The sequence below is a fragment of the Myotis daubentonii genome, chromosome 1 (genome assembly GCF_963259705.1).
Source record: "Myotis daubentonii chromosome 1, mMyoDau2.1, whole genome shotgun sequence".
Taxonomy (NCBI): domain Eukaryota; kingdom Metazoa; phylum Chordata; class Mammalia; order Chiroptera; family Vespertilionidae; genus Myotis; species Myotis daubentonii.
The window spans coordinates 23,873,733-23,886,918 of NC_081840.1; the positions used below are offsets into that span (position 1 = coordinate 23,873,733).

Sequence of the window (13,186 nt, forward strand, 5' to 3'; positions counted from 1 at the left end):
CCCGAGCTTCCTGGAACTACACGCACGCAGACTCTGGGAAGTGCTGAGTCCCTTGGAGGAAGGTGAGGCTGAGGGGCAGAATGTGATGCTGCTCTGTGGGGTGGTGCAAAGGGAACTGGGCTGGCAGCTCAAGGCCTGGATTCAGGTCCTGACTCTGCCTTTCCCAGCCCTATCACCCAAGCAAACGAAGAAATATAAGTGAAAACACCACAAAAATTATATACATGTAAGGTAATGAATATCACTGGACTTCACGGCGGGACTGTTCTTGCCAGAAGTGGATGGGGATGAGAGGAAAGGCCGAAGGTTCCCGGAGGAGGAGGAAAGGTGAGCAGAGCCCAACTATATTATTTTAGTTGCTGTTGTCGTTTGCTCTGAATCAGTGCTTATGTTTAAACCAACCTGTTTTACAGATGAGGGTATGAAAACTCTAGAAGGTTAAGTGACTGGCTCAACTACAGACCAAGAATTTGAACCCAGAACTGTACGACCGCAAAGCACAGCTCTTCCCTTGCAATATGCTGCTTTTCACTGTCCTTGAGTCGGGAGTTTGAGGGGAGTTAGTGGTGCATGGCTGAGACAAAGTCCTCAATGTGGGGCCAGCAGAAATGGTAAGGATCTCCTCTCGAGTCCTAATTGGAGCCACCCTAGTAGGAGACCGCTGCTCCCCATTCCCTTTCGGGAACCATTCGCTACCACCATGGTCAGTGATGGTAAGGGACAGGTCATCCAGGGTGGCACAGGCTCTGGTGTCTCACCTCACAGGTTGTGTACAACGTGTCTTTCATACCAGAGGAAGGTGCCCACCCTGGCAAAGCTCTGTGGCCCTTGGGAAGTCATAAGCAGCAAGTCTGGATCAAAAAAAGTTACCCAGGAGATCTCCTTTCAAGAGGCTCTTGAACCTCTTAAACGAAAGGTCTTCAGACCTTAGGCGTGGTTAGCCAAAGCCTCAGGAAAATTAACATCTTTTCCAACATAGGTCCTACAGGAGGACGGAGGGCGGGACTGCACAGTGGTGGAGAGGACGCATCTGCTTAATAAACACAGGAGAGGCATCACGGCGGTACGGACACCCACTTGGGTCAAAGACGGTAGCTTCTTGTCCTCATGGACGCAGCTTTGGACGACCATCCTAGGATCATGTGGATCTTAAATAAGAAGCCCCCATTTGAATTTCTTTGTCCTTCTAAGCAGGGCCTCAGAGGACCTTTTCTACATAATGCAGCATTCAAGTCATAAGAGGGTGTAAGAGTAAGTTATCATTTGCCTCTACCCTGCAAAGCATCTGGATAAACATGTTCAATTTAACTGGCCAGAGGGCACAGCCTATTGATGCTGTTCAGTCCCCATGCTTAGATAAGAGTAGCTTCAAAGTTAGCTTTGCATATTGCCTTTTAGCTGCCCAAATATCAGGGGCATTAACCTAGCTGTTTTCCTTTTCCTCTTCAAGGTCATGGGGCTTGGTGCAAGAAATATATGCTCTGAAGCCTCAACAAAAACACTTTGCAATTTAGTTTTCTGATGCCTTCTCTCCAGGAACTACTAGTCTGTGTGGTAATAAACAGAACCCGACCACAAACAACTGATTTGTTCTTTTCAAAATGCATCCCACCCTCTGTGGTTCATCTCCCTGAAATAAAACCACCCACAGGACGAAATGAGTAACTCCTGGAGCAAGCAGAGCCGTGGCGTTCTTTGTTAAAATATGTCTGGCATGGGAAGTCTATCAGGAAATGCCCTCCAATCGAGGATTAATATCAGGAAACTTGGTGCAGTCTTGTGATACTGGCACACAATGCCACCGCCTCCGCCACTGGGGCACGGACGAACAGCTTCCGCCAGGCCAGGAGACTTGGATTTCTGAGGCATTGATGGTGAACAGAAACATGTGCTCCTTCAGGCTCTGGTGTTTAAACAATCAAATGTTAGAAGCCTTGCATTCCTTAATCAACTTGCTTTTAAATATCTAAGGTTAGGTAATAATAAAGACTTTTGACTAAAGGCTTCTTGTCTGTTCAAGATGGGTGTAGACTTCAGGGTGTGTTTTTCAGCTCTTGCATTATCCTGACCTCATTTTGGCCTTGAGATTGCTTTTTGATCTTTTCATGCCCAGATGATGGCTGAGTAGAGTTTTGGTAACTTAGATTGAAGTCCGCTTAAGGGAAGGAACCCTCCTATGTATAGTATATTCCAAGAGCCTAGAACATCTGTACCTTACATGGGGATTCCAAATTTTGCTGAATTGGCATATTGGAGACATTTAATTAACTTAGTATTGATCACCTACTGTATATGTCCCCTAAGGTTATTTGACAAGCTTTTTCAAAGTGAAAAGTCAAGCCCTAGCTGGCTTGGCTCAGTGGATAGAGCGTTGGCCTACGTACTGAAAGGTCCTGGGTTTGATTCTGGTCAAGGGCACATGCCCGGGTTGTGGGCTTGATCCCCAGTGTAGGGCACACAGGAAGCAGCTGATCAATGATTCTCTTTCATCATTGATGTTTCTATCTCTCTCCCCTTCACCATTCCTCTCTGAAATCAATAAAAATATATTTTAAAAAAAGTTAAAGCAACAATATATATATTTTTTAAAAGTGGAAAGCCAAGGGACAAATTGCCCCCCGCCCCCCCCCCCCCGCCCCCCCACCTCTAAAATGATAGGTACAGCTGAGAGTGCTATAATTCTGGGCTGAGTTGTCAAGAAAAAAATTTTTTAAACCTAACTATGTACAGAGCATTACTTCAGTGTTGTAGGGACTTATAAAAGGAAAAGAAGACAAGACCAAATGCCTACTCCCATCAAAGAACTTTTATATCTAGCGGTGCTGGAGGCTCAGACACTGTGGATTCAGGGCGAGGTGGGCATCTCAGCAGATACCATAGGTCAGGAAAATAGTGGGGCTTGGACAACTAGGAAGCCTATGAGAGAACCTGCAGGGAACAAAGCCAATGGGCAGAGTTGGTCCACCCCATTCAACTGTCAATCCATTTGATGAACAGATTTCCAATCCAATCCAATCCAATCCAATCCAATCCAATCCAATATCAATGAAGTGTTTTCTTAGGCCTGCTCTGTTTTGTTTGTGAAGAATGAAGTACTTTTAGACAAGCTCTGCCTAATGGCAAAGAGCCACCGGGGCCTTCTAATTCCTTTGCAGTTCCCTCAGTATAGAACTCTATAGCCCACAGGTCAAGGTCTCCCAACTTCAATGGGAGAGGGGATGTTCATGAAATGGATGGATGGGGTGAGAGACGAATTGAGCAGACCCAGTGACACAGTCCTTGGAACATCATTGGATGCTCTGCGACTTTAAAAATTCAAGCGAGGCAGCCACTGCACCAGCCAGTGGACTCTCATCTCCCTCCTGCAGTCTGTGGAGGCTCTGGGAAGAGGCAAATGCCCTGAGGAAGCCTTAGGTCCTTGGTGCTTCCCGTGGTTTCAGTCTGTCCTCCAAAACACGCCAGCAAAGCTGTGGACCGCGCGCCCCGAGATTGAGATGTCGCTTGGCTCTAGTTCACTCTACTCTGCCCACCACCATCTGCTTCCCCCTCTTGTAGCTCAAAGCCTTCAAAGCTTTCCTACTGTCTTCAGGGAGAAAAAATTCATATTTCTTAGGATGACCATCCAGGCCCCACAAATATGGCTCCTATATATTTTTTTCAGCATTCCGCCCCCCCCCCCCCCAAGAACTCCTTTCAAGAGCAGGCATCTTCTTGGGAGAACTCTTTTTTGATCCAGCTTGGAATTAGGAGGCCCCAGGGAATGCAAGAGACATTAAGGTTTGTGAGCACACATGTATGCATATGTAGCACTTTTTACTTATATAATTTTCAGGGCTACTGGCTCATCTGATTCTTCAAAAATCCTTAGAGGGTTGAAGAGAAGACACCACCCTCATTTTACAGATGAGGAAACTAAGGCACAAAGTGAAGGTCCTTGCCTGAGAACACATAGCAAGTGGGTGGCAATGCGGTCCTCTGAGGCCCCACGGTTGGAAATAGAGATTTCAACCCCCGACATAAAGAACTGAGTCCTTTAAAGAAAAAAAATCATGGCCCGTTTTTCCTTTTTTTCTCCTCTCACAAGGCTAAATCTGTGAAATTGGAACAACACAGCAAACAGCTGAGGGCTATGGTCACAGCCCACAGACCTTTATGGAAGATTTGGTCTTGGCCCAAATTTTCAAAAAAGCCAAATGGATCAGCAAAACACAAGTGCAAATGCTGGGCTCCTGCTGACAGGGTAGCTTGTGAAATATTTCCACAGGAAGCAAACACAGGCAATTAACTTTGCTATAACAATGCATGTGGTCAAATGAAAACCGAATCCTCGGAGAGAGCCTGCACCCCGCCCCAGTCCCCATTTCAAATGGATCCATAAATCTGGCCGGGCCTTCATCTGACTACTGACCCCTAATAATAGGGCACATGCTCACACTTCCATCGGCATTCTGACTGGGGTAGGGGGTGGGGAGGGCTCTGAGAACCATTGTGACCAGCTGAGGAAGCCACCCAGAGGTCCTGATCCCAGGTGGGGTCGGGCCTTAGGTGTCACCATTCCCACTTGTCAGATGGGCAAGCTGGAAGAACGTCAATGTATAATCCTAGACAAAGTATGTGGCAGAAGTAGAATCAAAGCCTGCTCCTTGCCATTGGGGACCACAGTTTCTACAGCTCTCAGAATAACAGCCAAGTCCTCAACACTGACCACCCAGGGGCAGTGTGATCTGAACAGCAGACAGCAAGTTGGGAGATCTGAGTGCAAGTCCTGGCTGGTAAAGGGGTTGCTAAGGATCTCAACTGCCTTTCCTTACCTGGAATGTCAGCATCACAGCTATGTAGCCGGTGCAGGCAGCAGAGGGGGCCAGGAAGGGTAAGGCAGTGTGAGTGCCATGGTGCTGGCTGACTTCTCCTTGGTTCACTCTATGCAGAAACCTTTGCAGATGGGGGGGTGAGGGGGTGAGGGGGGTAGGGGTGTGGGGTGTGTAGGGGGGTTACTGTTACCACAGCAAGATGAAGTCTCCTCTAATCTACTCTCCCAAATAAACTGAAGATGAATCACTCCCAGCCCTCTATCGCTAGCACTCTAGATTTCTTGAAGCATTTCAATGATTTTCATGCATAGGAATCTGAAACTATGGCTTGGTGCTCAAATCCAACCCACTGGCTATTTTTTTTCATCCATCTCTCTCTCTCTCTCTCTCTCTCTCTCTCTCTCTCTCTCTCTCTCTCTCTCCCTCCCTCCCTCCCTCCCTCCCTCCCTCCCTCCCTCCCTTCCTTCCTTCCTTCCTTCCTTCCTTCCTTCCTTCCTTCCTTCCTTCCTTCCTCTCTCTCTCTCTCTCTCTCTCTCTCTCTCTCTCTTTCTTTCATTCGTTTCTTTATGTCCCACAAGCTAAGAATTCTTTTACTGTTTAAATGGCTGAAAAAAAAATAAAAGAACAATAATACTTCATGAAAAGTTGTATGAAATTGAACTCTGTCCATAAAGTTGTTTTGGAACATAGCCACACCCACTCATTTATATTATTTACATTATGTTGTTGGAGCGTAGTTGCTTTTATATGGCAGAATTGAGTAGCAGTGACATAGACCATATCACTCACAAAGGCTGCGCTTTATATTACCTGGCCCTTTACAGGAAAGTTTAGATTTTAACCAACCCCTGGTTTAGTGTAAAAGGCGGGCTACAGAATCACCCTATTTGCATAATGACCCTATACATTTTAATTGAGGAAGAAAATACCCTAGAATAGATGTTATCTCTGGGTGCTAAGGTTACGTGCAATTTGAATTTTTTCACCAAACATGTTAAATATAAAAGTATAACAAATATTAACAACATTAGGAAAATAAAATAGTAAATATTTGTCATAGCCTACAGTGGGTCAGACACTTTTAACTGCTGACATGCTTCATTTCACCTAATCCCCTTCCTACCCCCATGCATAAGTTTCTCTGTCCTACAGATGAGGAAGAGAAGACAGAGTTTGAGTAACTTGCCCAAGGTCACAGCATGAGTTAGAAGCAATTTGTACATTTATGGTGGGAACACACAAACAAAAGGGAGCAGGTTGGAAACAGAAATTGGTTTAGGAAGAGTGTTTTGTTTGAATTCATAGGAGACCAATCATAACAGATACTGAGGAACTTAGAGATGCTTAGGGTACCCTCACATCTAGTCTTCCTCAAGAATGAGATATAATGTATTTGGAGGTAGCTGAAAAACGGCAGAGCACTCTACTAATAAAGGCCGTGTATTCAGAAACCTGTCAAGGCACAACCTGCCAACTCCCCAAGACTGCCCATCAAATCCTTCTGGAACCGGAAACCACATAAATGTCAAGAATAGAGGACTGATCGACTAAACTATGGCGCTTCCACACAATGGAAGCTATGCAGCAGTGAAAGAACCAGGCGAGAATCATACTGTTGCTGTTGCTGTTTGTGTTGGCATTACGATCTCGAGTCTGCTCTGTGGTAAAGCAGGATAAAGCTAATGAGCAATTACATAAAGTCTGAATGCTATCACCCATGGCACCCTTGAGAGCCAGGATTCTCAGTGTAGAGAAAGGAGGCACAGATGTGAGAAAGAAGAGGTTAACTAAAATCACCTGTTGTTTTCATTTTGAATAGGAAGTATCAGTATGAACACAGGATGTATTTTTATCACCAACAACCACCACGTCTTTCCTAGCTCTGTCCACAGAAGAGGCCCAGAAGCAGTGATCAACTCAGGAACAATGAGCATCCCCCAAGTGCTCAGGTTATGGTCCCTAAAGACCACTTCCCTCTAAGACAGCGGTTCTCAACCTGTGGGTCATGACCCCTTTGGCAGTTGAATGACCCTTTTACAGGGGTCGCCTAAGACCATCCTGCATATCAGATATTTACATTACGATTCATAACAGTAGCAACATTACAGTTATGAAGTAGCAATGAAAATAATTTTATGGTTGGGTCACCACATGAGGAACTGTATTTGAAGGGCTAGAAGGTTGAGAACCACTGCTCTAAGAGAAACCAGGAATCTTTGGAGGAATGGCTGGTTCCAGGTCTGGGGCAGCCCTGGAGTGTCTTTGCTTCCTTGTTGTTTGGATGATATCAGACTTACTGGAGTCATGAGAAGGAGCCAACTGGCCAGAGATGGCACGATTCAACCATCAATAACGATAAACAAAATGGATTAAACCACACCAAGAAATCCTAATTGGCCACCACTGGTCAATGATAGTAAACCACTCATTATTTTGATAACTGGCAAGTAAAGGGAAAGAAACAAACATTTATCTTTTCTTTCCTATATTACTGGGTAATCAAATAATAGGGGTATTTGACTATTTGTATTTCAGCTAATAAGAGAAGAAAGAGTGATAGGATTAGGACACTACCATTTTACAATCTCTCATTAACTAGTGGACATAAGCCATAAACTCCAGCGGCTGCTAATACCACAAAAAGAGAGACAACTGGCACAGTACAACCTGAGTAGTGTTGCCCACAAAAGTCAAACGTAAATATGATTAAATATCCAAATAAAACTACCAATTTATAGGAGATACAGGTGGTAGAAGAACATGCTACATAGCACCACGGAGCTGCAATCAGAAAAAACCCAGACTGTGGGAATCTCTACAGGACAAAGAATCCAGTTTCTTCATCAAATAAATGTCGAGGTGGCAGGGAGAGGAGGGGGATGCAGAAGAAACCTATAGACTGAGGCATGTAGAACTCAGGCCACACAATCTACTGGGACGTGTGGCCCTTGTTTGGATTCTGATTTTAAATCCGGGTTAAGAAAAGGCACTCATGGAACCATTAGAAAGGTGAACACTTGCCTGACGCTTGATGATATTAAAAGATTATTGCTAATTTGTTGAGATGTGATAATGGTATTGTGGTAATTAAACGAAAAGGTTAGTTTCTCTTAGGGATACATACCTAAGTATTTACAATAAAATTATATAATGTCTTGGTTTATATATATGTGAATATATATAATTTTAAAATTGCTTTAAAATAACCCAGTGGTGGCTGAAAAAAGTAAAGGGGCACACAGAGAGAATGAGGTCAGGCTTCTATTGATGCTGAGGCTGGAAGAGGGTCCATAAAGATTTGTTGCTCTGCTCTTTCCACGTTCCAACATTTACAAGTTTCATCATAAAACATTCAAATAAATCCTTCCTAATGTCATGCTCAGAGAGATAACACCAAGGCTCAGTGCACCATAGTTCCGACCAGCATCCCTTTTCTAATATTTCAGGAATTACGAAGGGTTGAGCTTTGTGCTTTAGCTTTTAAGGGGGGTCTCCATCCCTTCCCCCATCAGGATAGATCAGTATGTGCTTAGGAGCCTACATACTAGTACATACACATACACAAATCTATCTGAAAAAAAATATTTTTCATGACAAATATTTTGCTTTGAAGCTGTGAAGGGTGTGAGGGACTGGGACTCCATGCAAAGACACAGGACAAAATCTCCCTGGCACAAGCATTCAGTGAAGTTCATGGCCAGGGTGAAAGAAAAGAAGGTTAAAGTGTTGAGGTTGGTGGGTGTTCCCATCCTGAAGTTCTAAGCAAACAACCAGGCAAATCTGGATGACCAGGGACACTGGTTGTGTTTTCATGGCATTATTCGCATCGGTGCCTCTGAGATTCCTGAATTTGATAGCGCCGTCACCCCCTGGAGGGCATACGTTCCAAGACCCCTAGTGGATGCCTGAAACCGTGGAGAGTAAGAAACCCCAGTCAACTTCTTCAGCTCTGTTGGAAATGTGGCGGCAGCTTCTTCGCCCGCAGACGTAGCCTCTCCGGTAATTTTTGTGTTTTTCAGTCCAAACCTATTCCTGAATTTGTGTGCCCATCCCTTCCTTGCAGTAAATGGCTCCGTGTCACTTGTTTCAGGGGGTCCCGTGCTGAAGTATTCGTACAGACTCACACTTTCGGGCGCAACACGTTGCCATCCATACACCTTCTGTTCATGTCTTCCACCCACAAGCTTGGTGCCTGTTCCGTCTCAACTAAGCACTTATCACGCATTTTGCAGCTTGAGGTGCGACAGCAAAATGAACACGAATTTCTTTTTCCTTCACAATTTCACGGATAGAAGTTTCATTCTTACCTTAGGTCTTAGCAACCACAGCATACGATGTTTTTTTCCTTTCCTTTCTTTTCTTTATTAAGTGGAGAACTTTTACCTTTTTACTTAAAGGAAGCACTTTGCGATTTCTCTGTGGCAAATCTGAACTGCCAACATCACTACTGCTACACTTTGGGGCCATTATTAAGGAAAATAAGGGCGACTTGAACACAAGCTCTATGAAACCACGCAAGTTGGCCTGATAACTGAAGGCAGTGGCTCAGTGACTAATGAATGGGGATCTCTGACATGTGCATGTGCTGAACAAAGGGACAAATCGCGTCCTGCATGGGACGGAGCAGGATGGCACGAGATTTCATCCTGTTTCTCAGAACAGCGCACAATTGAAAATGTAGGAGTTGTTTATTTCTGGAATTTTCTATTTAATATTTTTGGACCATGGTTGACTGCAGGTAACTGAAACTGCGGAAAGGGAAGCGGCGGGTCTGGGGGTGCTACTGTCTGTGGTTTGGGGAGCACCTCTCTATTCCAGGCCCTGTGCAATGTGATAAGGTACCACAAAGAATGACAAAAAGGCCCTGCCCTCCAGGAGATGACAGGCTAGTGGGGGAAAATGACAAGTAATTTCACCAATGGGTGAGGTGCCGGTAGGGTGCAAGGAAGCCCGGGAGGGCTCCTACCCCTGTACCCTCACTAGGGCACAGATGGTGGCGAGGTGGTGAGGCTGGGAAAGAAACAGAAGACACAGACTTCATCCCAAACTGCCAGGGAGGGCTGGGAGCCACCATTTCTAACAATAAGCATCAAGTCAATTTCTTATTTCCTGGCCCCTAACTTCTATTTCCTCCTTCCTTCCTACAGCCAGTGACAGGGCTAAGGTTTTATCTCCTCAACTCTCTTCACTTTGCTCACCTGTGGATCCCGCAGAGCATCTGAGTCATTTGTCCTCCCGCAGACATTCCAGTTGGCCCCCACCCCTAGCCCTTACCGGTGGTTTTACTTTCTGCAGTTGTGTTACCTGTGATCAACCGTGGTCTGAACATAATAAATGGGAAAGTCCAGAAATAAACAGTTCCTAAGTGTTGCATTGTCACTGTCCTGAGCAGCATGAGGAAGTTTTGCTTTGTCCGGCTCCATTCCACTGGGGACGTGAATCCCCACGCTGCCCAGCATCTCCATGCTGTGGACGCTCCCCACCTGTAGGCACTCAGTAGCTGTCTCCAGTTACCCAACAGACTGTTCTGGCATCGAAGTGCTCCTGTTCATGCCACCCTCCTTTTAGTTAAAAATGGCCCGAAAGCGAAAGAGTGGGGATGCCGGCCACTCGCATGCGCCAAAGAGGAGTTGCAAAGTGCTTCCTTTCAGTGAAAAGGTGAAAATTCTCACCTTAAAGGGAAAGAAAAAAGGTTGCTATGCTGAGGTTGCTAAGATCTATCATGAAATTGTGGAAAAGGAGAAATTCATGCTTGTTTTGCTGTTGCACCTCAAACTATGAAATGCACTGCCACAGTGCGTGATAGGTGCTCAGTTAGGATGGGAAAGGCATTACTTTTTTGAGTGGAAGACATTAACAGAAAGCATGTTCCAGTTGATGGCAGGTGTGGAGCCTATGCAAAGATTTGAGCAAGGAATTCTCTCAAACCAGTGACACCAAGCCATTTACTGCAATGGGGTGGTGACACACATTCGGTAATAGGTTGGACTAAAAAATATAAACATTACCGAAGAGAGAGAGAGCGTGCGTATGAGCACACATTCTCATACCTCTTAGTATAGTATATTATTAGAATTGTCCTATTATTAATTATGAGAGGCCCAGTGCACAAATTCGTGCACGGATGGGGTCTGGCCAGCCCACCCTGTTGGGGGCCCATCAGGCTGGCTGGTGGTGGGGGCGGGAGTTGGGGAGAGGGGCTGCATGAGGTTGGCTGCTGGCCCAGCCCCTGATTGGTGTGTGGGGGGCTGATCAGGGATGGGGATGGCCAGGGAGAGGGGCCACGGGTGGTTGTGGGGGGCTGATCAGGGCCCTGATTGGGCCTGTTGGCCTCCCCAGTGCACTTCATAGTGAGTGACCAGTCGTTCCGGTTGTTCCAGTCGGTTGGCTTTTATATATATATATATATATATATATGGTTGTTACTCTCTTACTGTGTCTAACTTATAAGTTGGACTTTATCATAGGTATTTATGTATAGGAAAAAGCACAGGATTTGTTACCATCTGCGGTTTCAGGCATCCACTGGGGATCTTGGAACACATCCCCTGCGAATAAGGGGGACTGTAGCTGGCGATCACTAAGGGTGCAGTGTAGGGTGTTGGTTAGGAGTGTGGGCTTCGTGGTTAGATGTGGGCTTGACCCATGGCCCTGTCAGCTCACTCTACCCACTTGGATGATGATGTTTTATGGATTCTACTACTGACTTACTATGGGACTTCAGATTTTGTAAAACACCGAGAATGCCCTGGAGAATATAATGCATATAACTGTAAATTTCTGTTTCTATGTCATAATGTAACGCATCTATGAAAGCTATCCTCCTGGAATTTCACTGTGCACCGACCTGGGATGGTTTCCTCTGATGGCCTCATAAATAATAAAACCTGGGATTTGAACTAAACACAAGGCCTGGAACTCGTGTTAATGGGTGGGGTGGTAGAGAGGACGAATGAACGCCTTTGGATAGAACCATTTGAATAGATAAGCAAACCTGGGCATCTTCATATGTGTATCTCCCTCCATCTTTGACGTTTTGACTGGTTATCTCATAGCTGTGAGAATCCAGATTGATTGCACTGGGGGCCCCTGGAGACAGAAACTCTTGCCAGATTTCTTCCACCCTCTTGGCCACATCCTGCAGGGGTTGTTTCTTGAGATCTTGGACAGCCAACCAGAACCTGAAGCAGAAGTAGAGAGACAGTCAGTTCCAGGGGGCTTAGCATCTGGGCTCTGCTGGATGTGGCCCCAGCACTGACATCCAGGAGACTCATTCTGCTGCACCCTCCACTCTTCCCCGCGGCCACTGCCCAGGTACCCACGATCATAGGGACTGCTGAACACACAGACGGTGCTCTGCTGTTATGGAGACCCGAAAAGAAGTACCCGTGAGAAGGTCATTGTGCTCTGGTTACCAAGGAGAGATCTCTGTCCTCCCACATCACAGTTTCCCAACCACAGCACTGTCGCCTTTTTGAGCAGGATGATTCCTTCTTGTGAGGCCTGCCCTGTGCACTGTCGGACGGTTAGCAGCAACCTTGGCCTCTACCCACCAGGTGCCAGTGGCAACCCCTCCCCAAGTTGTAACAACCAGAAATGTTTCCAGACATGACCGCATGTCCCCTGGGAGGTGAAGTCACCCCTGGCTGAGAACCACCGCTCTACATAGATGCCAGGACGCAGACAAAAGTGAGTTCCTTTGTCTCATCTGGTTGGGATTCGTCACTAGACTCATCAAAATGAAGGAAAGGTCACAGAAACAGATAGAATCTTGGAATTATACAGAATATCGGAGCTGGTAGGACCCAGCTCTTCCTGTTCAGATGAGTTGGTTCCCAGCATGGTGTTAGCTTATGGTAGACACTCAGTAAAGGGCTGTGGATGGAAGATAAGCTCATCTGGAACAAAGCCGAAGGGGCGTCCATGGAGAACCTCTGCGGGAAGATTCTCCCTGGAAGATTCTTCCATATCACCTCATAAACTCCTCTGTGTCCGTGTGGCAGCGGCCGCTGGGGGAACTGGGTGTGAGCTCTCCGCTGCTGCGAACAGCAGCAACCAGAGCCAAAGCCTGGGCAATAGCTCTGGGGTCCTGAGGTGGTTTCTAAGGCAGCCCTGGGGAGGGCTTCCATGAGGGCTCAGGTGTGGGTGGCACACTTGTGTCCTGTGAACAAGACAGGCCAGTTTCCGCATCAATGCAACATGAGGACAGGCCCCCGGCCATGTGACTCCCACAGCCACGGGCATCACACACAGTCAAGCCAACAAAAGGGCAGGGACAAGAGAACTGAAACACAACATGGTGGAAAATGCATTCAATCTGTCATCGAATTTCACCCAAAGTAAGATGTTCTTGTTGTTTTTGAAAAGGTTAAGCG

General features: G+C 46.1%; 1 protein-coding gene across 12 annotated transcripts in view; it reads right to left on the reverse strand.

The window, feature by feature from the left end:
• RGS6 (regulator of G protein signaling 6) overlaps positions 1–13,186 on the reverse strand; it is a 483,467-nt gene that overhangs the window by 32,474 nt on the left and 437,807 nt on the right. For all 12 annotated transcript variants that reach the window (XM_059691684.1, XM_059691693.1, XM_059691692.1 and 9 more), the window contains one exon: positions 11,806–11,992. In XM_059691684.1, coding sequence (XP_059547667.1) covers positions 11,806–11,992 — 187 coding nt within the window. The remainder of the gene's footprint in view (positions 1–11,805; positions 11,993–13,186) is intronic.